The sequence below is a fragment of the Hemiscyllium ocellatum genome, chromosome 3 (genome assembly GCF_020745735.1).
Source record: "Hemiscyllium ocellatum isolate sHemOce1 chromosome 3, sHemOce1.pat.X.cur, whole genome shotgun sequence".
Lineage (NCBI taxonomy): Eukaryota > Metazoa > Chordata > Chondrichthyes > Orectolobiformes > Hemiscylliidae > Hemiscyllium > Hemiscyllium ocellatum.
In genome coordinates, this window is record NC_083403.1 from 76,033,976 (window position 1) to 76,058,708 (window position 24,733).

The 24,733-nt window shown below is 38.9% G+C and overlaps 1 protein-coding gene across 1 annotated transcript in view; it reads right to left on the bottom strand.

Annotated features, from left to right (window-relative positions):
* Nucleotides 1–4,634: 4,634 nt before the first annotated feature.
* mtcl3a (MTCL family member 3a) overlaps nt 4,635–24,733 on the bottom strand; it is a 28,248-nt gene continuing 8,149 nt past the window's right edge. The window contains exons 3-7 of the mRNA XM_060821218.1: nt 20,031–20,282; nt 16,321–16,665; nt 16,145–16,224; nt 9,228–10,647; nt 4,635–4,934 (exon numbers count right to left, since the gene is read on the bottom strand). Coding sequence (XP_060677201.1) covers nt 4,752–4,934; nt 9,228–10,647; nt 16,145–16,224; nt 16,321–16,665; nt 20,031–20,282 — 2,280 coding nt within the window. The 3' untranslated portion in view covers nt 4,635–4,751. The remainder of the gene's footprint in view (nt 4,935–9,227; nt 10,648–16,144; nt 16,225–16,320; nt 16,666–20,030; nt 20,283–24,733) is intronic.

Below are 24,733 nucleotides of genomic sequence, written 5' to 3' on the forward strand. Positions count from 1 at the left end.
TGCCTAATACCATCAAAATTGGCCATTCAGAACTTTAACTTTTAGATCTGGTCTATCCTTTTTCATCACTATTTTAAAATTAATAGAATTATGGTCACTGGCCCCAATTGCTCTCCCATTGACGCCTCAGTCACCTGCCCTGCCTTATTTCCCAAGAGTAGATCAAGTTTTGCACCTTCTCTAGTCGGTAAATCCACATACTGAATCAGAATGTTTTCTTGTACACATCTAACAATTTCATCTCCAACTAAACCCCAGCACTATGGCAGTGCCAGTCTATGTTTGCAAATTTAAAATCCTCTACCATTACCACCCTTTATTCTTACAGATAACTGAGATCTCCTTACAAATTTGTTAATTTCTCGCTGACTTATTTGTTGGGGGGAGGGGGTCTATAGTACAATTCCAATAAGGTGATCATCCCTCTCTTATTTCTCAGTTCCACCCAAGTAATTTTCCTGGTTGTATTCCCAAGAATATCCTCCCTAAATAGAGTCATAATATTATCCCTTTTACTACTTTAGTATTCACGGTTTATAACACAAGTTCCCAGTTGAAATAAATAAAAGGAAACATGATGCACATTTGATTTCTTAGAGCAGGTAGAGAGGGCGAACAAGAAGAATTCTTGTTCTTTTGTACTTTATAATGTTTAATTTGAAATATTTCACACACAGGCTGTTTGCCTGGCATAGTTGTAAATGTTAAGACCAATGCAGTCATATTGAGGTGTCCAAGTATGGAAATACTGCATGGAAACAAGTTGAATTTTATTGCAAATCCTGTAATGTTCAATGTCTTGTCATGCACTATTGCAAATTTTATTAACAAAGTATAAACTTGGAGAGAAAAGCTCACCTCTTTGAAGCTCTGCTTGACTTTATTTTCCATTGACTCGATTCACTGAATGTAACCTATGTGCCAGAATTAGCTGATGATTAGTATGCTAATCCTGGTGGGGCCAATGAAAGTAACCATGCTGCCAACATCATATCCAATGATGCTGACTGACAGATAACTGCAAGATTACATCATTACAGATTCTCGACTCTGATAATATTAGACGTACAATATTAGCGCTGAAGTTCAAATTATAAGCATCTATAGAAGAGCTTGCTCTTCCTCTTGATCAACAAAACACTTGCAATTTATTACAAATTGTCTCCAATTCTAAATTGTAAAACTGTGTCAGACATCAATGCAACCATTTCAGACATGACTCTTGTGACTCCAGATTTAGTCGGTTTTAAAAACGACCATCAAAGCATATTTTTAAATGCAATGCAACTGTTCCCTGCTATAGGAGGAATTGTTGTGAAATGTGAAAGGGTTCAGAAAAGATTTATAAGCATGTTGCTCGGGTTGGAGGGTTTGAGCTATTAGGAGAGGCTGAATAAATCGGGGCTATCTTCCCTACTGCATTCAGAGGCTAAGGGTGAACTTACAAAAGTTTATAAAATCATGAGGGGCATGGATAGGGTGAATAGCCAAGGTTTTTCCCCCAAGGTATCCGAGTCCAAAACTAGAGGCCATAACTTTAAGGTGAGATGGGAAGGATTTATAAGGGACTTAAGGGATAACTTTTTCACACAGAGGGTGTTGTGTATATAGGCTGGTACAACTAAAACATTTAAAAGGCATCTGATTGGGTATATGAATAGGATATGGGCCAAATGGTGGCGAGTGGGATTTGACTTATTTATGATATCTGGTTGGCATGGACGAGTCAGAATGAAGGGTCTATTTCCATGACGTATAGCTCTATGACTCTATGGCTTTCATAAATGTGAAAATATTAACTTTCAGACAGTGGAAAATCATAGCTATAGACATATTTGGCCATGGGTTGTAACTTGCGATTGAAGTGTTTAATGTACTCCAAGATCATAAGACCATAGCAGTGGAGGTAGGCCAATCAGCCCATCATGTCTGCACCACAATTCAATGAGATCATGACTAATCTGACAATTCTCAACTCCACTTTCCTGCCTTTTCCCCATAATCCTTGATTCCCTTACAAGTTAAAAATCTAGTTATCTCAGCTTTGAAAATACTCAGCAACCTAGCCTCAATTGTAAAATTGTCCAGAGATTCACTACATTTTAACAGAAGAAATTTCTCTTTATCTGTCTTCAGTGTGGAACACTTTATTCTGAGATGATACCCTCTGATCCTAGATTCTTCCATTAGGGAGCAAAGCCTTCCATATCTACCCTGTCAAATCCCCTAGAATCTTGAATTTCAATAAGATTGTCTCTCACTCTTCCAAATTCTAGTGAGCACATGCGTACCTCTCCTCACAAGACAGGTTCTCCATACTTGGTATCAGTTTAGTGAAATTTCTTTGGAGTGCCTCCAATGCCATTATATTTTTCCTTCAATACGTGGCCAAATATTGCTCACAATATACCAGTTGTGGTCAGACGAGGAGAAAGTGAAGATTGCAGATGCTGGAGATTCTCCTGCTCCTCGGATGCTGCCTGACCTGCTGCACTTTTCCAGCACCACACTCTTGACCAGCTGTGGTCAGACTAGTGTACAATTTTAGCAAAACCTTCCTACTTTTACGTTTCGTGTCCTTAAATAAAGGCCAACATTCCATTTCTTTCCCAATACTTGCTGAACTTGGTTGCTAGCATTTTGTGATTCATGCATGAGGACTCTCAAATCCCATTGTTCTGAAGCTTTCTGCTGTCTGTCTTCATTTAACTAATGTTCAGCTCTTCTAACCTTCCTGCCGAAGTTCAGGAACGTCATATTTTCTATCTGCCAAGTTTCTACCTGTTAACTTAACACATCCATATCTCTCAGCAGACTCCCTGTCACGATTTGCCTTCCCACCTAGTTTTGTGTCATTTGCAAACTTGGCTATAGTACATTCACTTTCCTCATTAAAGTTATTAACATATATTGGAAATAATTGTGGCCCTAGTAATGATCCCTGTGGCAATCCATTAATTACCATCCTGAAAATTCCTACCTTATTCTAACTCGGCCTTCTATTAGTTAGCCAATCCTCTATCCATGCAAATATACTACCTCTAACATCATGGACTTTTATCTTATTCACTATCGTAATATATGGCACCTGGTTAAAACAAATTAATGTAAAGTAATTACAATCCAAATATATTAGATCCACTGGTTCCTCTTTATCTACCTTGCTTGTTATATCCTCAAAGGATTCTAGTAAGTTGTCAGGCATGATTTCTCATTCATGAAGTCATTGCTGATTCTGCTTCATCAATGGTATTTCTAAATTCTATTATATCTTTTAATACAGACTTGAACATCTCCCCAAAGGTGCTCACTGGTCTACAGTTACCTGTTTTGTCTCCTTTGCTTTTCAAATAAAGGTACACCATTGACAGCTTTCCAAGCTCTCAGACCTTTCCAGAATCTTAGGTTCTTGAAAGATTACTATCAGTCTTTCACTATCTCTCTAGCTACTTCCTCTAACATCCTAGCATACATTCCATCAGCTCCAGAAGACGTATTGGTCTTTCGGTCCATTTGCTTCTGTAGCATTTTTTCTCTAGTGACAGTTATTGTATTTACTTCTTCCCCTCCTTTTGCCATCTTGATTAATTTGGGAATGCTAGTATTGTGTTCTACTGTGAAGACTGTTGCAAAGTATTTATTCACAACCCATGTCATTTCTTGTTTCCCCACTATTATTTCCCCCGCTCAATTTTCTAAGTTGCCTGCATTCACTTTGCCTTCTTGCTTCCTTCTTGTATATTTAAAAGCTTGCTTTGTACATCTAGACATTACTTAACTCATTTACTTTCAAGATTCTTCTTCCTTTTCCTTAACTTTTGTGGTCTCCTTTGTTAGTTTTTGAAAGCTTTCCCAAGTGAGAAAGAAGCAGTGTGAATGTTTTGAGCCATGACTGACTCTACTTGATCACCTTCACTGCTTTTAATCAAATTTCACATTCCTGGCTTCAGATAATTTGCCATCAGCATTAGAAGTTCAATGTTAATATGTATGGCTCCCAGTAATAAGTGTTTCTCAATAAACCATGAGAACTGTTACAGGATATGTAAAATTCAACTGCAGAATTACAGTATAAAATCTGAAATACCTGAACAGTCAGTTTTATTTGAATATTGTACATTTGCTTTTTTTTTACATTGAGCAAAAGCTTAACTAAGTACAACATTTTGTTCTTCAAAGTGCCTTAAATGAATAATAATGAAAAGACACCTTGAAACTGAAATGAGGCCACTCTCTTGTATACCTCCACCATATAATTACAAAAAAAACCTTACTTCAAAGGAAACTTGCTCCTGATCATAAACAGGTAATATAGATGTCATGTTACCTAAATACCCAAAACATGGTTGCAAGTTTCAACTACACATGCATATACAAACACATTAGCATGCAAATAATTGAGCTTTCTGCTCTTAATAGAATAGAGCTGATATACAACTTTACAACAAAATACAGAAGAATACATAAACTTTGTAAAATAAACATTCACATTAACTAATAAATAAATCATAAAATAATAAATTTGTAATGGGAATTAATTTGTTATGGATATGCAAAGTGTGTGGATGCAAAGTCATATAGGTACTGGAGACTACCAATTATAAAACTTCAACAAACTTTTCCATCTGAGCCATGTTTATGGAAAGGGATGCTTGCAATATAATGTGACAGAGGATTAAAATGTAGTAGCATTTAAGAAAGTCAATATACAGGGAATGCACTTGCTAACCTGCACAGTGCACTTTAAACTGTTATATGATTGAAGTTTTTATATCAAATAAGAAATGTTGACTTTGTTTCTGTGCAGCTCGGTCATGTACAGCACCTGCAGATAGAGGTTTTCTTGCCCATCGTGACGGTAAACGGCGGCTCTGTGGTCGTGCAGGACGTGGAAAGCTCATCCCATTCAATCTCATTGTCTCAGGTGGCAAGGTCTAATAGAGAGAGGTTTTTGGAAGGCATTATTAAATTCTACGACATCCAGTAAAAATCTGAACCCTTTTAAAATCTGATATAACACTATAAATATTAAAATTAACATAGCATATAATGGAAAATTCATAAAACACTTATCATTTGCTATTTATTTTTATGTTTGTAGCTTTAGAGATTTTCCCTTTAGAAAGGGCATTTAAACTGTAGAATGCATGCTAGCAGTGCTGCTTAAACTGTTTCCCAGTGTGGTATCTTTTCATGGCTGGAAAATGATTGCAACACTTTTGTAATAACTGACAGTGGCGTGGGGGGTGGTAACACGTATGAGAGCAAGTAGGGGGACCAAAAGACTTCCAGACTGATGGTAGAGGCACTGGTGGTGGGAGGTGATATGAGAGCCAGAGAAAGAAAGAGGAGAACAGAGAGAGAGAGACAGACAGACAGATTTACAACTATCACTTTGGAAGCGCCAGCATACACTGTAGATAAATGGTAAGGAAAGCTACAGTTAAGAGAGACTTGAGATGCTGGAAAAATTTCTCTGGAACAGAAGGCTTAGAAAATCAGAGGTTCATAAAATTATGAAGGGGATTCATAAAGCATGTAGACAAAGTTTTTTTTTGATTCAGGTGTCAGCAAAAAGGCTATGTATCCATATTTGTCACAGGGTGAAGATAGAGATTAGAAAGTACATCTTTACATGGAGGATTGTTGGAGCTTGGAATACATTGCCATCGGGACTGATTGAGATTCACAGTATTCTACGTTTTATGGGGAAAGTAGATTAGTATTTGAAGTAGAGTAAAATAAAGGAGCGTGACAGACACAGGGCAGTGAGATTAATTTCAGATCACCTTTACAACAACCAGCAATGACACATTGCGTTGAAGGGGTTTTTTTTCAGAAGTAACCTTTTGTGGTTTTGTCTGGTATGGCTTTGAAATGAACACAATCAGAAAGGTTCCCTTGAAAAATAACCCTGCATAACATCTCTTAAAATTCTTAACATCTTACAATACTGCAAAATACCCTATTCCTCTCCAAAAACCCTCTTTCATCATCCAGGTTTGTGAGATTACCCTGAAAGGGTTTCATACATCTGTCCAAATAGATAGCACACCTTCAGTTACTCACTTGACTAGCACATCACCACCTCTGGGGGATCACCCAGGGATAAATCCCTGGTGCTGCTGCTTTTTTCAAAAACCATATGCCCTCTCGGCAACAAGTTCTACAGTCACAGGAACTGCTTTCATGGTTATTCTGGATTATCCGGCTTTCTGTTTCTTCCACATTTCTTCACCACATCCATGATATTAGATGTCCTTCAGAAGGTAATGGTAAGCTGTCTTCATGAACTACTCCTTTTGGGTAGGAAGACCACAACCTTTTTAGGGAAAGAGGTTCTGGGCTTTGACGTAGAAATAGTGAAGGAATTGTATAACAGAATGCCATACAAAGTGGCACAGAGAGTAGGGCATTGCAAGGTAGGGCAGTAATGTAGTAAAGTGCCAGCTGGGAAGGGTGGCAGGTGCAAGATCAGGTAGGGAGGGGTTAAATGTTTTTGAAACATCTTGTGGAGGGGTGAAGTCAGAGGGCTGAGGAGATTTGGAGATCATGAAAAGGAGTTGGAGAATCAGGGTGAAGGTTCAAGGATGCTAGAGGCTCGATGATCAGTAGACAAAGGGGAAGTGTGGTTGAAGGATCAGAGAGACAACAGTCTATAGATTGGGGGCATTTGGAAGATTTGGGCAGTCTAAGGGTTTGGGAGAGGGGGAGGATTGGGTGTTAAGTAGTCATGGGGTGGGGGAGTCAGACGTCCAGGGTTTTAATCCATCAAATGCTTCCTGGATAACCAATCCATTAAGAAGAATGGATTTGTTCCAAGCTTCTAACTCAAATCCAAAGTTAGAGATATTCACAGAGGATTCTGTACAGCTGGAAAATTGCCCATGGCAAGTTTAAACTTCTAAGTTGTTCCCATACAGTCACTGTGTCAGGACTTGTGAGGGACTCCAATGCATAAGTTGGATTGTATAACCAGTCTCCAACAATCCAGAAGTCGGAATGTCTGAGTCAAAATATTGTTACTTCAACCAACACTTGTAGTCAATGCATATTTATTCAATTTAGAATGAAACAACATGAAGTTAAAATATATGTACTCCTGTAGAATAGTGCATATATTCTGTGGTTACAAATTAGGCAAGTGCATTGTAAACAAAGTTTTTAGATGATTCCAAAATAGCACAAAAATGATCAGCAGTGCAAAAACAAAAGTATCTTTGATATCTGGGCGAGTAGCTGACTGCTTAGCAAGGGGAAAAAAGCAACAATAAATGGAATTGGTGTTAAAAAGATCAAACAAATAGAATGAAATTAGATGAGCATTAGGTGTATGTGCTTGTGTGATGGAGACGGATTAGGGACAGATGCCAGGTTGCAAACCCAGGGTCAATACATTTTGACCTCTTGTGGGATTACGAATCACATTTTCCTGCTGTCTGGCAACTAATCACATGCTCCTTTAAATGATTGCTGCCCATCTCTAAGAGGTGCCAGCTAATTGTAGAGCCACCTGCACGGCAGTCTAACTCAACTGCTGATAAAAAGCCATGGCAGCTGGAAGATGACAGGTACCTTCAACTTCTCTCACCATTTGAAAATCCCATGATATTCCATCCTTAGAAACTAATAAAATATAACCTATAGCATGTTGAGCAGAAAATATGGATTTTAATACACTTTTATTAAATTGAGCATATGAACATTCCACACAGTTGCATTACTTTTCTCATTGCAATCTCCCACATGTCAGCAAAAACAAAGGATAACTGGAATTTCCAAACCAAATAAATCTAGTGCAAAATGAGTTTCTGTGATCCTTACAGCTTAGAGGAGCTACTTAAAGTTAAGCTTTCGTTTTGAATGCAAGGGCAACAGTAAACAGTTTAAAATGGTTTTCAATGTTGCTATTCATTTACTGACAAATTGACTAGTGTCCACAAATATAACTAGCAAATGGTTCACTGCAGTTTTCTTAAAAAAGATCATTTTAAGTTCTTTGAAGTTGGGTAGTCAAATGTGGAAGACTGATCACTGAATAAAAATGCTTTTTTTTAAAATTACCTTCAGCTTTATTGCTAAAACTGTTGCACATTATCACTCTCAATATTTCTTGAAACAATTTAGTTTTGGAATTGTTTTATGAAACACTGCCACACTGGACTGGCACATGACAGATTTTCCCCTCAATGAGGAGCAAATGGGTTTGAGCAGAAATTAAGGCACAATTTGCAACTGGATTGTTGTTTGCAGCCAAAGCTGAATTTCTGACCCATCATAGTGTTCACACATATTGAAAACAGGAAATTGATATAATACATAGGGAATACAAATAAAAAGGCTGAGACCAATTATTTCCTCAAAACCATGCTTTGGCAAAAGTCCTTATTGTAAAATTGAGCACTGTCATGCCAAAGATTTCACATCAGTTTGTGGCAGAAGCTGCAAAAGAGCTTCTGTGTAGTAACATCCTTAGTTCAGTACTATATATGAGCTTAGTCAGATGCCATCTAGTGTACTGTGTGTAAACTCTGGTCACTTAAGCATGGAGAACATATTGGTTCCCTTGAGTGTGTAGAAGAAAATGTTATTCCAGCCCACAGGAATCTTCTGTTCCTTCAAAAGTTTCAAGCTATGAAGGAGACTGATGTCAGATTTTTCACTGTAACAGGATCTTCAATTACAGGATGACAAGTTAAAAGAACAATACAATTCTAGTAAAGCATTGTTTCAGATCAAAAACAGACTTCTGTAAGAGAGAGCAAATAAAGCAAATGGTGTAAACAAGTAAGACAGGTACCTGCCTCTACATCTGGGACAGGAAAAGCTGAATTATACTCTGAAAGATTTGGTAGGTAAGATCAACATTAATGGGAAGGAGTTGTTTGGTCTGAAGGCCTTTAACATTACACAATCTTTTTCATCAGCTTATGATTGTCAGTATTAGACATAATGCTGAGAGAAACATGTCGTAAATGTTAGGTGGAAAATAAAGAAAACAGAAGGTTAATCAACATCAGTAATATTCATGCAAACGGCAATGTACCTCTAAAAGGATGTCTTGACAAGCTTGGGAACAGACATATGCATCCCATGAGATCAGATAGAAAACAGTTTTAAAAGTAGAGAGGCAATATTGACAACGATTTTCAGAGGATTACAATAAGAAGCCTTTTTTGTTATGCACCATTGTCAAACTTTATTTACACAACAGAAGTTTCACTTACCACAGGTAATGATGTTCGTTGTCCTGTGACACATTGGGATGGTCTGGACTTCTTCCTTTCCTCTTGTTTTTCTTGATTTAGGTGAAGCATTTGAAAAACGTGGCTGATCTTATTTGGATTATCATGCAAAGATTCTGAATGAGATGCCTGTTGTTTTGTCCTGCCATCAGTAAGATTGGCAATATTTTTCTTCACAAGAAGGGAAGGACTTACTGATCTTTCACCGTTTCTCAATACTGTTTGGACAAGATCAATATCCGATCTTGTACATGGTACTGTTGGACTTGAAAAATGTTTAGGAATCAAGTCAACCTTGTCAAACAAGTGGCTCTTGTCATTATCAGTAATCCAAATAGGAAATCCACTGCTATTCTTGTCTGGTCCTACTACCTTGGTGGTGCTGATGTAATGTGAATTGTAAGGTCTAAAAGCTGAACCAGTGTACTTTAAATGAAACTGTTTGGTGGGATGGACATTCTCTGCAGAGTGAAGTGCAAAGCTGGATCCTGGATAGGCAGTTGTCTCATTCTGTGCTAATTCCACAGATTTTCCAAAAACAGGATCACAGCTTTCAGTTTTTAAAGCTGTTTTTCTGAAATTATCAGGTTGTTTTGAAGATGCACTTATTGCAGACGGCATAAACATACCGCTGGTACTGCACACCCCTGTTGTTAATGTAGAGCATGAAAAGTTACACTCTGACAAATTACTTTTGGGAAATTGAGATTTTGTTTGTCTAAGGCCAGTGTTGAAACTTTTACCCAGGCTCTGCTCCTGAGATGGCAAAACATTCTTATCTGAATCAAATGTCTTTACTGCTGAACCAAAGCACTTGCTTCCAGATCCAAAGCCAAGTTTAGTTGCATTGCATGACCACCTGCTATGGTTATTGTTCTTATTGCTTTCAGATCTCTCATCACATTGAACTTGCGGTGCTAACGTCTTGAAAGGCCTTCCACCTGTGAAAGATTTCCGTTCACTTTCCTGCAAGCAGGGTTGAAATTTTCTCGTAACACAAGGACTACTGCAACTTTTTTCTACAATGCAGTTTTGTGTTGTGTAGTTACTGGTACCTTCCTTCAGCAAATCTCCAAGTTCGATTGGAAACATTAAACTGGCAAGGTACCAAGAGGATGTCCTTGGTGGAACTGGTGGAGCTCTTTTGCTTGAGACAGATACATCATTTATGTCATCTCCTCCTGGAAATCCAGGAAAAACCCCATGCCCATTCTTCTTGGAGTGATTCCAGTTTTTCTCATTGTGGAGTCTTTCAGAAGATTTTTCAAACTCTGAAAGAGTAGGGCTTAATGCCTTATCATCTGGTGTGCTGCTACTCTCTTCTGAAGAGGTTTCATTTCTCACAAGTGTATTTTCATTTTGCTTCTCTTTACTTTCTTGCAGCTGTGAAACTGATCTTGCTCTGTGTCAAAAATAAAAAAAGATGATTGATAATGATAAAATTACTAATGACATTTATTCTTCTCTTAATGACTGAGTTTGGTAAGCCATTGCGGCTTGCCTGCTGGTGCAATCTGATGGGAGAAGAGCTCCGGTGAGAGGCGATCCAAATAGAGAAGTGGTTTTGTTTATTTTGTTTGGAGTCTGGAGCACAGAAATGTTTTTTTAAGTCCTATTTTAAAAAAGGCCAAGGCTACTGTCACCTTCCTCCCTAACTGTGTTGCCTTCCTCAATCAAAATTTAGTCCAGCATTGGACTCATTCCTTTGAGCCCCTGGCAACAATTCCTACCCCAGATTTTAAAGAACACTGATGGTAGCCTATGCAGGTGTTGGTCAGAGCAGCAGCAGAGCGGGCTGGAAGCATGGAGTGGAGCGGCTGAGACGCAGAGCAGAGCAGCTGATTGCCAGAGCTGGAAGGATGGAATGGAGTTGTTCAAGGCCAGAACAGAATGGCTGAGAGTTGGAGTAGAGTGGGCTAGGCACCCGAAGCAGAGCAGCTGAGGACTGCAATGGAGTGGAGAGGGTTGTTGGATGAGAGACTGGTGTAGGCATTCAGCAGCTTGCAAGGCCGATCAGACCACATGTGGAAGCCCCTGCACTGATCTAATGCAATGTAATGGTTATCTGTAATTTGTTTATCTGGCTGTAATTTTATCCTTTTAACTTTGTCTTATTTTGCAACCTATATTATGAATTGCTGTAAGGTAAGGTAACATTTTTCTTCTTCACTTCTCTATTTTGTATCTAAGATTTATACCGAGGTACTTTACACCTAAATGGCACTGTGAGGGTCAGCGTTATAAACTATTCATTGTACTCCTATACTTCTATATTTAAGTACACATGACAATGAAACTAATTCTGATTCTAATTAAAAGCTGTAAGACATTTTACTCTACAAGATAGGATCATCTATGATCCTCCCTGACACACCCTTGCACAATTCTCAGGTCAATATAGAGCATCCTACAGCACGGAACTAGACCCTTTGATCCAACTTGTCTGTGCCGATCACTCATTCCAATCTGACCTGATCCCATTTGCCAGCATTTGGCACATAATTCTCTAAACCTTTCCAATTCATATATCCATCCAGATGCCTTTTAAATGCTGTAATGATACCAGCCTCCACCACTCTCTCTGGCAGCTTTTTCCATAAGTGCATCAACCTCTCTGTAAAAAAGCTAACCTTCAGCTCCCTTTTAAATTTTTGCCCTCTCACCTTGAACCTATGTCCTCTAGTTTTGGACTCTTCTACACTGGGAAAAAGAACTTGGCCATTCACCCAATCCATGCTCCTCATGATTTTATAAGCCTCACCCCTCAGCCTCCAACACACCAGGAGAAAAAACCCCAGTCTATTCAGATTCTCCCTATAACTTAAACCCTCCAGTTCCAGCAACATTCTTGTAAATCGTTTCTGCACCCTCTCAAGTTAAACAACATCCTTCTTATAGAAGGGTAACCAGAACTGAACACAGTATTCTAAAAGTGGCCTCACCAATGTCCCGTACAGCTGCAAAATGACTTCCCAACTCCTATATTCAGTGTTTTGACCAATGAAGGCAAGCGTGACAAACACCTTCTTCATCACCCCGTCTACCTGCGATTCCACTTTCCAGGAACTATACACCTGCATCTCTAGGTCTCTTCATTCAGCAACACTCCCCAAGGCCCTATCAGTAACTGTTTAAGTCCTGCCCTGGTTTGCCTTAACAAAATGCAATACCTCACATTTATCTAAATTAAACTCCATCTGCCACTCCTGGCTTATTGGCCCATCTGATCAAGATCCCATTGTACTCCGAGATAATCTTCTTCATTGTCCGTTACACCACCTATTTTGGTGTCATCTGCAAACTTACTAATCAATCCTCCTATATTCACATCCAAATCATCGTTTATATAAATGACAAAAAGGAATGAACCCAGCACAGATCCCTACGGCACACCATTGTTCACTGGCCTCCAATCTGAAAAGCAACTCTTTACCACTATCTTCTTTCTCCTACTCTCAAACCAGTTTTGTATTAGATTGGCTGGTTTTACCTACATCCCATGTGATATACCTAACTAATCAGTCTATCATGCAGAACCTTGTCAAATACTTTGCTGAAGTCCATATAGTCATCGAGTGCTCAGCCTTCATCAATCTTCTTTGTCAGCTCTTTAATCAATCAAGTTTGCGAGACCCAATTTCCCATACACAGAGGCATGCTGATTATCCCTAGTCACTCCTTGCTTTTCCAAATACCTATCAATCCTGTCCATTAGAATCCCCTCCAACAACTTACTCACCACTGATGCAAGGCTCACTGGTCTGTAGTTCCCTGGCTTTTCCTCACAGACTTTCTTAAATAGTAGTACCACATTAGCCAACCTCCGGTCTTCTGGTACCTCGCCCATGACTGTTGATGATACAAGTCTCTCAGCAAGGGGCCCAATAATCCCTTCCCTAGCCTTGCACAAAATTCTGGGAAACACTTGATCAGCTGGGGATTTAGTGGCCTTTTTGCATTTCAGGACCTCCAGCATCTCCTCTTCTTTAAGAAGAACTCTTTTCTGGGCATCATTATATATTTTATAGACCTTAGTCCAATTTAGAACTTTAACTTTTTGAGCAGTTCTATCCTTTACCATAACGATTTTAAAACAAACAAAATTAATGATCATTTGTCCTAAAGTGCTCCCTGCTGACACCTCAATCACTTGCCCTACTTGATTTCTCAAAAGGTCAAGTATTGTTCCTTCTATAGTTGGCACATCCACATATTCAATAAGAAAATCTTCTTGTATACGCTTAAATTCCTCACCATTTAAGCCTTTAATACTATGTCAGTCCCAGTCTATGCTTCAAAACTTAAAACCCCCTACCATTACAATCCAATTATTCTTACAAATAACTGAGATCTTCTTACATATTTGCTTCTTATTCTCCCACTGATTATTGAAGGGCCTATAATGTAATCCCAACAAGTTGATTATCCCTTTCTTATATCTCAGTTCCATCTATATAACTTCACTGGACCATCTCCCAGGAATATCCTCCATAAGTACAGCAGTAATGTTATCCCTAATCAAAAACACCACTCCCCTTCTATTCCTGCCTATCTTTCTATCTTCCCTATAGCATCTATCCCCTGGAGTATTAAGCTGCCAGTTCTGTCCATCGCTGAACCATATTTCTGTAATAGTTATGATATCCCAGTATCATATTCCCGACCATGCATTAAGTTCATCTGCCTGATCTGTCAGGCTTCTTGTATTGAAGTAAATGCAGTTTAATTTGTCAGTCTTACCTTGTTCTCTGCCAAGCTCTTGTCTGCTGTGACTATTTGACTTGCTCCCCTTATCTACTGTACCAGCCTCAGCCTTCTCTCTCCTCCACCCCCAACAAAAACATGAGTTTAAAGCCTCCTGAGTAGTACTAACAAATCTCTCAAGGATATTGGTCCCCTTCCAATTCAGGTGGAACTCAAATACAGATCATTTCTAACCCAAAAAGATCCCAACTGTCCAGATGTATAAATCCTTGCTCCTTGCATCAACTCCTCAGCCACACATTCATCTGCTCTATGCTCAAATTCCTACTCTCATTGGCACGTGGCACCAGTAGGAGTCCAAATATTACTACCCTCAAAAACCTACTTTTTAACCTTCTGCCTAGGTTCTTATATTCCCTCTACAGAACCTCAGCCCTTTCTCTAGCCACGTTGTAGGTACCAACATGTACGACACCTCCTGCTGGTCACTCCCCCCTTTCAGAATATTAATCACTCTGAGACATCCTTGACCCTGGCACCAGGGAGGCAACACACTCTCTGGCTGCAGAAACGTCTGTCTGTGTCCCAGACTAGAGAGACCCGATTACAATTGATCGCTTGGAACCTGATGTACCCCTCATTAAAGTTTAGCCAGTCATGGTACCAGATACATTACTGTCAGTGCTATACTCCCCTGAGAGGCCACCCTCTCCTCAGAATCCAAAGCGACATACTTGATTGAGATGGGGATAGCCACACTAGACTCCTGCACTACCTGGCCACCTCTCCTACTATTGCTATTGGTCAGCCTGGGGCAGCACGGCAGCTCAGCGGTTAGTACTGCTGCCTCACAGTGCCAAAGACCCAGGTTCGATTCCAGCCTCAGGCGACTGTCAGTGTAGTGTTTGCAAATACTCCCAATATCTGTGTAGGTTTCCTCTGGGTGCCCTGGTTTCCTCTCACAGTCCAAAGATGTGCTGGTCAGGTGGAATGACTATGCTAAATTGCCCAGTGTCCTGGGATGTACAAGTTATGTGAATTAGTCATGGGAAATGCTGTGTTACAGGGATGAGGGTGGGTCTGTGTGGGATGCTCCTGAGGGTTGGTGAGATGCTCTTGTGAGGGTTGGTGTGAACTTGACAGGCCAAATGGACTGCTTCCACACTGTGGGGTTTCTATGAACCATCTACCTGACTATCAGTGGTCTCTCCATCTTCCTGAAATTGCGCGGACGAGTTGGACCGAAGCATCTGTTTCTGTGCCATACATTTCTATGAGTCTATGCTGTCCATCACACCCCCTTGGTCTTGTAAACTCCTCATACCTGTAACTGCTGCTCTAACTAATCCATGTAGTCTGATAGGATTTGCAACCAAACACACTTCCTGCAGACATAGTCTCCAGGAACAGTCAAATTCTCCCTGATCTGACATCACTCCTAAAAGCCATTTCTGCCCCTTGAACAATGTACAGACCCAGAAATGACCTAAACATAAACACAACACACTTTGCTCAAAATGCAGCGTTAGGCTAGTCTTATTGCTCATAAACACTGCTCTGCGATAACTTACTACCTATTCTCAATATTAAAAGTCAGTCAAGAAACAGATCTATGTATAAACATAATTTTACCTTCCTCATTATTATAGACTTACAACAAAAAAAAGATTTAGAAGTTTGATAAATCTTAAATTCAAGCACTTAGCTTATCAGGCTCAAAAACCAAAGGTCATCCTCTTCTCCTGTAGTTTTAGGAAGTGATTTTTTAAAAAACTCACTGATACTTCTGCAGCTGCACCTGAAGCTGGATATTTGACCTCCCACATCAGCTATGAAACTGTACTATTGTACTTGTTTTGTTATTTCAGTGAAATCTGATCTCCAGAGTCCTTGTACAATTTCTCAGTTTGACAGCTGTGAATTTTCACTCCTTACTCTATACTTAGATGAAAATGTGATGTGATTACTATGCTGGCTTAACAGTCTAACTATTCCTTCAAAACATAGCTATTGCTTGAATCAACTTTACGTACCACGTGCCATCCCATTCTCAAAGCAATGCACCTTGTCACAAAGTCCTACTGAGAAGCTATCCGTGAAATATTCTTTCCTATCTATCCCCTTTCTGATATTTCAATCTGCACGAAACAAAGACATAAGAATTCCAGCTTAAAATATTGCTGATCTATTAATACCTTCCATGGCTCACTTTTTTCTTGACGTCCTCTTCGTAACTGCACAGCTCTTCACTTACTTTTGCCAACTCTTGTAAAGCCTGTGAAAATGACAAATTGTAAGATGCTCGTGCCCAAATATCAGCAACATGGTACAGTATTTGATACATTATAATTTAGGGAAATATACTACTTACTGCATTCAAAACACTGGAGAATTTATTTTTATCATTCTGGATATTTCCAAAATTTTGAATGCTACCACCATCCTCAATGTGTTCAAGTGATGATTCTTCAATAAACAACAGATCACTTCCACTCTTTTTGATGCCTCGATCTGTATCATGCAAAGCAATATCTTCCATTTCTGCACCTCGGGCTCTTGCACCATTTGTGTAATGTTGGTCTTTTTCATCATGTGACTGATTGCATTCATGTAAATTAAACAATGCACAATCATCTCTTGTGAGTTTTACTTGTCTCTGCTCAGTTTTCTGTTCATTCAATTTACACTTTTGACTTGATTTGACATCCCAATAAATCTGCAGATTCAGAAAAAAATGATTTATTATGCTGATACAAACTGCATTGTTAAATAATAAGCTAACAAATATATTTATGATTTATTAATTCTGAAGTGGAACAAATGATCACTGGTACCCTCCTTAATGTCAGTTCATTCACCATTATGGATTAGGTGATGTGATTGGTTGTCATAATGTCATTTTCAGAATCTGAAGTTGACATCAGAGTGAATCAAAAACCAAATTCAAAGCAGTGTTTACCAAAAACCTATTTGAACAAACACAACAATACAGTGACTATAAGGGTAGGTCAGAACCTGGGAAATCTTCCTCAAGTAGCTCACCTTCCATACCTGCAAAGCCTGTCCACCAAGTACAAGGAACAAGTCCGTTTCAGGGCAGTTATGACATGCCATTCTGCCATCATTACCATAAAATCTGATCCAGAACATCATTTCATTTATAGATTTAAAAATGAGCCTGAAGTGTTCCCACTTTGATCTTTTCCTAAAGCTACTGAAGAAGAAATTAATTCACGTGGTGTTTTCAATGGTCTTGCACTGACAATATGTAAAAAGTGAGGTCTGCAGATGCTGGAGATCAGAGCTGAAAATGTGTTGCTGGTTAAAGCGCAGCAGGTCAGGCAGTATCCAAGGAGCAGGAGATTCAACGTTTCAGGTATAAGCCCTTCTTCAGGAAATTTCCTGAAGAAGGGCTCATGCCCGAAACGTCAAATTCCCTGTTCCTTGGATGCTGCCTGACCTGCTGCGCTTTAACCAGCAACACGTTTTCAGCTTTTTTGCACTGACAATGTTGATATCACAGGCACAGGCAGTACTGCGGGACACAAGTTGTGGCATGTTCTTCATTGATATCAATGCAAACTGCTTGTTGTGTGACTCATGCATTGCCTGGCCCTAGGAATTGACATATGCTAGAAGCAGCACCATACAAATAAGATTTTCCCCCTTTCGGTCATGATAATGCTGCTAATTCCTTAAATCATTATCTTTATCCTGTACTATCCTGTAAAAGAATGAAAATAGCTTATTAAGTTCACCACTCATATGGAGAATGATTTTTCCCCATTTTGTCAAAATGATGTTGAAGATATTCAAAAAACCGAAAGAACTCCAGATGCTGTAAATCGGAAACAAAAACAGAAAATGCTGGAAAAGCTCAGCAGGTCTGGCTGCATCTGTGAAGAGAAATCAGAGGTAATGTTTCAGGTCCGGTGACCCTTCCTCAGAATCGTCAGAGGTTCTGAGGAAGGGTCAGCTGACCTGAAATATTAACTCTGATTTCTCCTCACAGTCAAAAATAGTTATAACTGAAGTTAATTTCTTCTAAATAGTCATTAGATTAGATTACATACACTGTGGAAACAGTCTCTTCGGCCCAACAAGTCCACACCGACCCTCCAAAGAGCAACTCTCCCAGACCCATTCTCCTACATTTACCCCTTCACCTAACACTATGGGAAAATTAGCATGGCCAATTCAATTAACCTGCACATTTTTTGGACTGTGGGAGGAAACCAGAGCACCCGGAGGAAACCCACACAGACACAGGGAGAATGTGCAAACTCCACACAGACAGTTGCCGGAGGCAGGAATTGAACCCAGGTCTCTGGCGCTGTGAGGCAGCAGCACTAACTGCTGTGCCACCCGTGTCGTTATTACTCAAATTTCTTGGATGAGCACAGTTGCACCTTTATTTATGAATTCATTTGCAGCCTGAATCAAGATTAAGTAGCATATTTATGCTCCAAGGAATTTGTTTACAAGTGAATTTTAAAGAATGGAGATAATTAAAGTGGATGGTGGAATCGAACGTCTAGTAGCTAATTTCAAGCGGTACATTCACCGATTATTAGCCTTTACTAAGACTTTTAGGGTAGAGGACTATGAAATGACAAACTGAAAACAAAGGAAACCCAATCAGCAAACTGCAGCTCTGGCAGTTCTAATACTGACAGTGCCACGTACATGTTGCATCTTCGCAGAATCTGTGTTTGCAAAATCACACAACACCAGGTTATAGTCCAACAAGTTTATTTGGAAGCACTGGCCTTCGGAACACTGCCCCTTCACCAGGTGGTTGTCAACCACCTGATAAAGGAGCAGTGCTTTGAAAGCTAGTGCTTCCAAATAAACCTGTTGGACTATAACCTGGTGTTGTGTGATTTTTAACTCTGTACACCCCAGTCCAACACCGGAATCTCCAAATCATGACTATCAAAAAGATGCTGTGTAACTTGAAAAGGGTTCAGAAAAGATTTGCAAGGATGTTGCCAGCGTTTGAGGTTTTGGGTTATAGGGACTGGCTGAATAGTCTGGGGCTGTTTTCCATGAAGTATTGGAGGCTGAGGTGTAACCTTATCGAGGTTGATAAAATTATGGGGGCATGGATAGAATAAATAGACAAGGTCTTTTCCTGGGGTGCGGGAGTCCAGAACTAGAGGGCATAGGTTGAGGGTGAGAGGGGAAACATATAAAAGGGACCTAAGGGGCAAATCTTTCACACATATATGGAATGAGCTGCCAATGGAAGTGGAAGAAGCCACTACAATTACAACATTTAACAGGCATCTGGATGGGTATATAAATAGGAAGCGCTTAGAGGGATATGGGCCAAATGCTGGCAAATGGGACTAGATTAGGTTAGGATATCTGGTCTGCATGAATGGACCAAAAGCGGCTGTTTCCGTGTCACACATCTCTATGACAGAAGGAACATGTGTATGAACTAGCTTGGTTGAACTCTAAGATTTGACAGAAATTTTCTACTTCATATCTCAGTGTAATTGTCTTGACCAGAGTCAACTGACCTGGTTTAAAAATTAACTGACAGTTGACTGTCAGTCAGTATTCAACTGGTACATTATCTGTGGCCAAGAGTCTACCAGAGCCCACCTGCCAATTAATCAGCACTCTCCTTTCACACAATATTTATGTTGGTGTTCCTTTTACATTGGTATTATTGCAATTTGCCCTAAAAGCAAGAGGAAAAGTTTTGTCAAAATTAGGTATTTTTGGTTTTCTTTTACTGCTTTGTTGAACTTCTGTAATATACTGAAATAAATAAAACATATAAAGTTTTTTTTTAGATGAAATATTTCCCTGTGGATTGAAAACAATTGAGGCAACATAGAATTATGATCTAGAGCAATGGATGTTTTTTTAAAAATATTTTTTTCTTAGAGAATCAAATTAGACTTCAGATTCACGACAAAACAATCTGTGATGTTCATAATTGTGGCCATATATGGTGACATTCAAGTTGGTTAATAAAAATTATTTTTAAAAATCTATTTGCAGTAACATTTTAACATCTTTCTAAAGTGTTTCTGCATGACATTTTACAAATGCTAAATACAGCACCTGCTCTATCTTCCTCTGCATGTCCTTTAGTTGACTTTCCCATTCCTTTCTTTCATGATCAAATTGTTCAAGTAACTCCATTTTCTCCCTGCTCCAGTTTCTCTCACTGGTCTCCAGCTGTTTCCTCAGGTCCATGGCTGCTGAGTGGATATTTGCCAACAGCTGCTTCTGCTCTTTCCCTTCCGATCCAAACACTTCTCTTGTTTCTTGAGTTGTTTTTTCCACGTCCTGTTTTTCTGCCTTTACTTCCAGCTATATGGATACAAGTAACGAAGTTATTTTTAAGTATTTCATACCTAAGAATTACAAATTTATAAGTAATGTGTTCAAGGTTTTCAATGCTGTGCCATGTACTATTTGTGAAAGAGGTAACCACTAAAACCAGGCCATAAAATGGCTCATATTTCCCCAAAGTAATTAAAATGTTGACAGTTACTAAATATACTCAGTTTATGTATACATACATACACACGCACACAAAACACACACGCACAAAAACTCCCAAATAGTTAAATGGTCTTGTTTTAATTACAAATGACATCGGATTTTATGGCATTTGCTTTTATCTGGTTAGATTCTTATACTGGCTGCCAACATCCATATTTCTAAATCAATTTCTATGACCTGATGGCCAAGTTTTATCCAGTTTTATCCGGTTCTACATATTTGCTGCAAGACTGTAGAAAATAGGTTTAACAGCAAAATTCATGGAATTTGAAGAATGTTACAAAGGCAATTGGCAAAAGGCTGTGGAAGCAATGACCTTAAAATCATGCCATGAACTTATTAGTCGACATTTCATTGTTGCATTAATATTGATCTTATTATTTTCACAGAGAAAATAATCTGTGTCTATGTAAATAGAAATTTCATGCAAATGTTTTAAATATTAAGACATCAACGTTCATTCATTCAGCAGAATTCTGAGATAAATATATAGAAAATAGACATAATAACAATACAATCTATATCCAAATCAATTCTACACAGAACCATTAACAGAATTAACCCTTTTTCAATAGATTGCTGTAAAAGGTCAAAAAAGCACTGTACTTTTGAATTATTTTCCTGAAGGCACATTTCACTTATACAAAAATTATCATTTTGCAGTAACTGTTAGTGGGAGCTGCTCTAAGTGTCTGATACAGAATCACAGAATCCCTACAGTGTGGAAGCAGGCCATTCTATCCATCGAGTCTACATTAACCCTCTGAAGAGAATGCCACCCAGATCCATCCCCCTTATTGTATCATCCCTGTCACCCTGCATTTTCCATGGCTAATCCACCTAGTCTACGCATCCCTGAACTCTATGACAATTTAGCACGGCCAATCCAACTAACCTGCACATCTTTGGACTATGGGAGGAAACCAGAACACTCAGTGGAAATCCACGCAGACATGAGGAGAATGTGTAAAGTCCACACAGACACAATGGAATCAAACCCAGGCCCCTGGCGTTATGAGGCAGCAGTGCTAACTACTGAGTCACTGTTTCTTAACTATAGCTGTTTGAGCACAAGCAAGTAGTACTGGATTGTAAAATATGGTGGGGGTCAGTTCTGCCCGACTGTCACTTAATTTTGAGCCTGTACAAATTTCTGCATAGGCTCAGACAGGGTACTGAAAATTTCTGTTGTAAATGGATGAGAAGATTTTCTTAATATTAGTAAGGAGCATCCAGATCCTGTGAGGCATTTTGAAGCTGGTCAATGTGATAATTCAATTGTAACCAGCTGTCCAGAGTTGCTGAAAAATTTCAAAGGTTATGATGCTGGTGGTTGTGGGAGGGAGGCTCTTGTACTATGTGGTAGTATCCCTACACCAGGGCCAGGAGAGCCAGATTCCAAGTATGGCCTGCTCCACAAGTATTAACATACAGTATTACGTATCAGCATCTCTGAGCAGATTGATTAGGAAAATATCTCTAACATACAGGTATTTGGTATACATGTCTAGTAAAGTGAATCAAATCTTTCTGTAATAAAATAAGAGAATGCAACCCCATCCAAAGCACGTTACTCAAGTGTGATACTTTCAATTTTTGGGGCTACATTTTGATTTTTGAATGCTCATTATTATTTTTACCAATTAATTTATGAGGTAATTTAATGCTTGCTCTATTACAATGCTTACTCTATTTGTTTAACATAAGGAATTTGACTTTCACAAAACAAAATGAGAAGAATTTAATTATCAACCCTTCATTAAAATTAAAGCAACAGCATATAAGGAAAGCATCATTCTTTTGAGAAATTATAGTACTTTATCTGGCACAAGATAATAGGCATAATTTAACAACAAATGTGTACTTTTCAAAATAATTGACATACACTTCTGATAAAAAAATACACATCACTTTATCACACCCTCTTCAAACTGGTGAGGTCACAGATAAGGAATTTCAAAGGCAAATGTACAAAACTGGAATGTTTTAACCAGGCAGTTAGTACCTGACTCACTGCATCTCTGATCTCAGTTCCAGATTTAAATTTAATAACTGACAAGTGTTCATTACAACAGAATTGACTAAAATTGATCCAATATAATACCTCTTGAACATATACAACTTTAAACTACAAACTTCACATGAATTTTCAAGGAATGTATTCACTCAGTGATGTAAGTGTCTCTAACTCCAAGTTAGCTGGGTATTCCTTTATTGACAGTTATTAAGCTGTTTTCAAACAGGAGTTGGAGCAAATCAGAGTTCTGAAAGAGAGTCACTGGACCCAAAATGTTACTTCTGCTTTCTCTCCACATATCTTTATTTCTTGTTTAAACCATCCCCTTTTCTTTGTTATCTCTTTTTCCCAACCACTGTAAAATCCCCTTCTCCCCAGTCCCGCTCATTTCCCTTTTTTCTTCAATAGCAGCATTAAGCTCCATGTTGGAATCACCCTTCACCTAATGAGCCCATGAGCTGCAAATGTGGGAGAAATGGCCTGTGATCAGAGGAACGATTCCTCAGAGATTCTGCCCATTCTCTTATGGGGGCACTTTGACCCCCATTGATTGCCCCCAGTTTGAAAATTCCTGGGCATTTTGATGGCTTTCTGCTATCCCAGGGTCTTTTGAGACTTGGTCAACTGGGCCTCTAATTATCAGACTTGAGACTCTGATAGTGAAATTTAACATGACAACATTAGGTACAAGTTCTTTAGCACTTAATGGAGTGTGAGCTGGGCAACCTTGAGAAGGAACAGGATGAGAAAATGAAGCAAAATAGCGTGATGGAATGTGATCTCATCTTCACCCCATGTCAACAGCAGTACTTTGGATCATCCATTAGTCACCACTCTATAGTTAGAAGTCTGTGTAGTTTATCTTCTGTGGATATTTTGGTAAGGAATTTCTAGCTATGCTAGAAAATTGTTTAAAAAACTGCAACAGGTATTTGGATTAAAACTGGGAAAAGTGATCTCAAGAAATGCGTTCTTGATTTGTAAGAACTTCACTTTATTTTGACATTTTAATTTTGAATAAGTGAAAAATGAGCATATTGTCATTTAGTGAATATGTACAAATGTAACCAATTAGCTAACACTGTACCTATTATTAAGCTTTTGATTTGCAGTTAGAACTCATTAAACTGAGTGACTTCTCACCACAAATGTCAGCAGTGCTCTTCACTAGCATTTACAGCATTCATTTCAATTGGATAATGTCACAATGAAATTTTACTCTCAGACCAAGAGAGCACTGTTTATTACACAATTAATTAAAACAATAAGGGATTACAATTTATTGACTATTCTATCTGTTGTATACAAGTTAAATCTATTTAAAAAGAATAATGTTTTCAATTCAGTTATGCTCAAGACAAAAAAAACTACTTTAATATGCTTCCTGAAGATTGATGGAAGTTACCTAAATTACAAAACTTAAGACTTAGTACTCAATTAACTATCAAGGTAAAGATCAAGTATCAAGATGTAAACCAAACAAATGATTGTCACCATGCTCTGCACACAACAGTACATCATGGACCATTACCAGATACACTCTTGATTATGGGGTGAAATTGTTTTTGGAACACACAAAAAAATGTTCATTACAAATACAATTTAAACTTGATGTTCAAAGATAATAAAACACATGTATTCTGCACATTTGCTATTATTCTTTGAGTTCAGACACTAAGTAGTAGAAGTTGTGCAGCCACAAATCACTGGAATGAAGTATATCAGGAAACTGGTTATTAAATTTTTAAAGATAGATCTAAGGATGTTGTAATTTTGATTTCATGTTTCTTAACATGTGGAATTTGTGTGTACAACCAGGTTTCTCAGTATGACTAGTGCTTGTTTGGAAGCAATGTGGGTCAAGGATTGTAGCTGAAAAATGTGTTGCTGGAAAAGAGCTGCAGGTCAGGCAGCATCCAAGGAGCAGAAGAATCGACGTTTTGGGCATAAGCCCTTCTTCAGGAATGAGGAGGGTGTGCCAAGCAGGCTAAGATAAAAGGTAGGGAGGAGGGACTTGGGGGGGGGGGGTTGGGAATGCGATAGGTGGAAGGAGGTTAAGATGAGGGTGATAAGCCGGAGAGGAGGTGGGGGGGCAGAGAGGTTGGAAAGATGATTGCAGGTCAAGAAGGCGGTGCTGAGTCCGAGAGTTGGGACTGAGATAAGGTGGAGGGAGGGGAAATGAGGAAGCTGGAGAAATCTGCATTCATCCCTTGTGGTTGGAGGGTTCCTAGACGGAAGA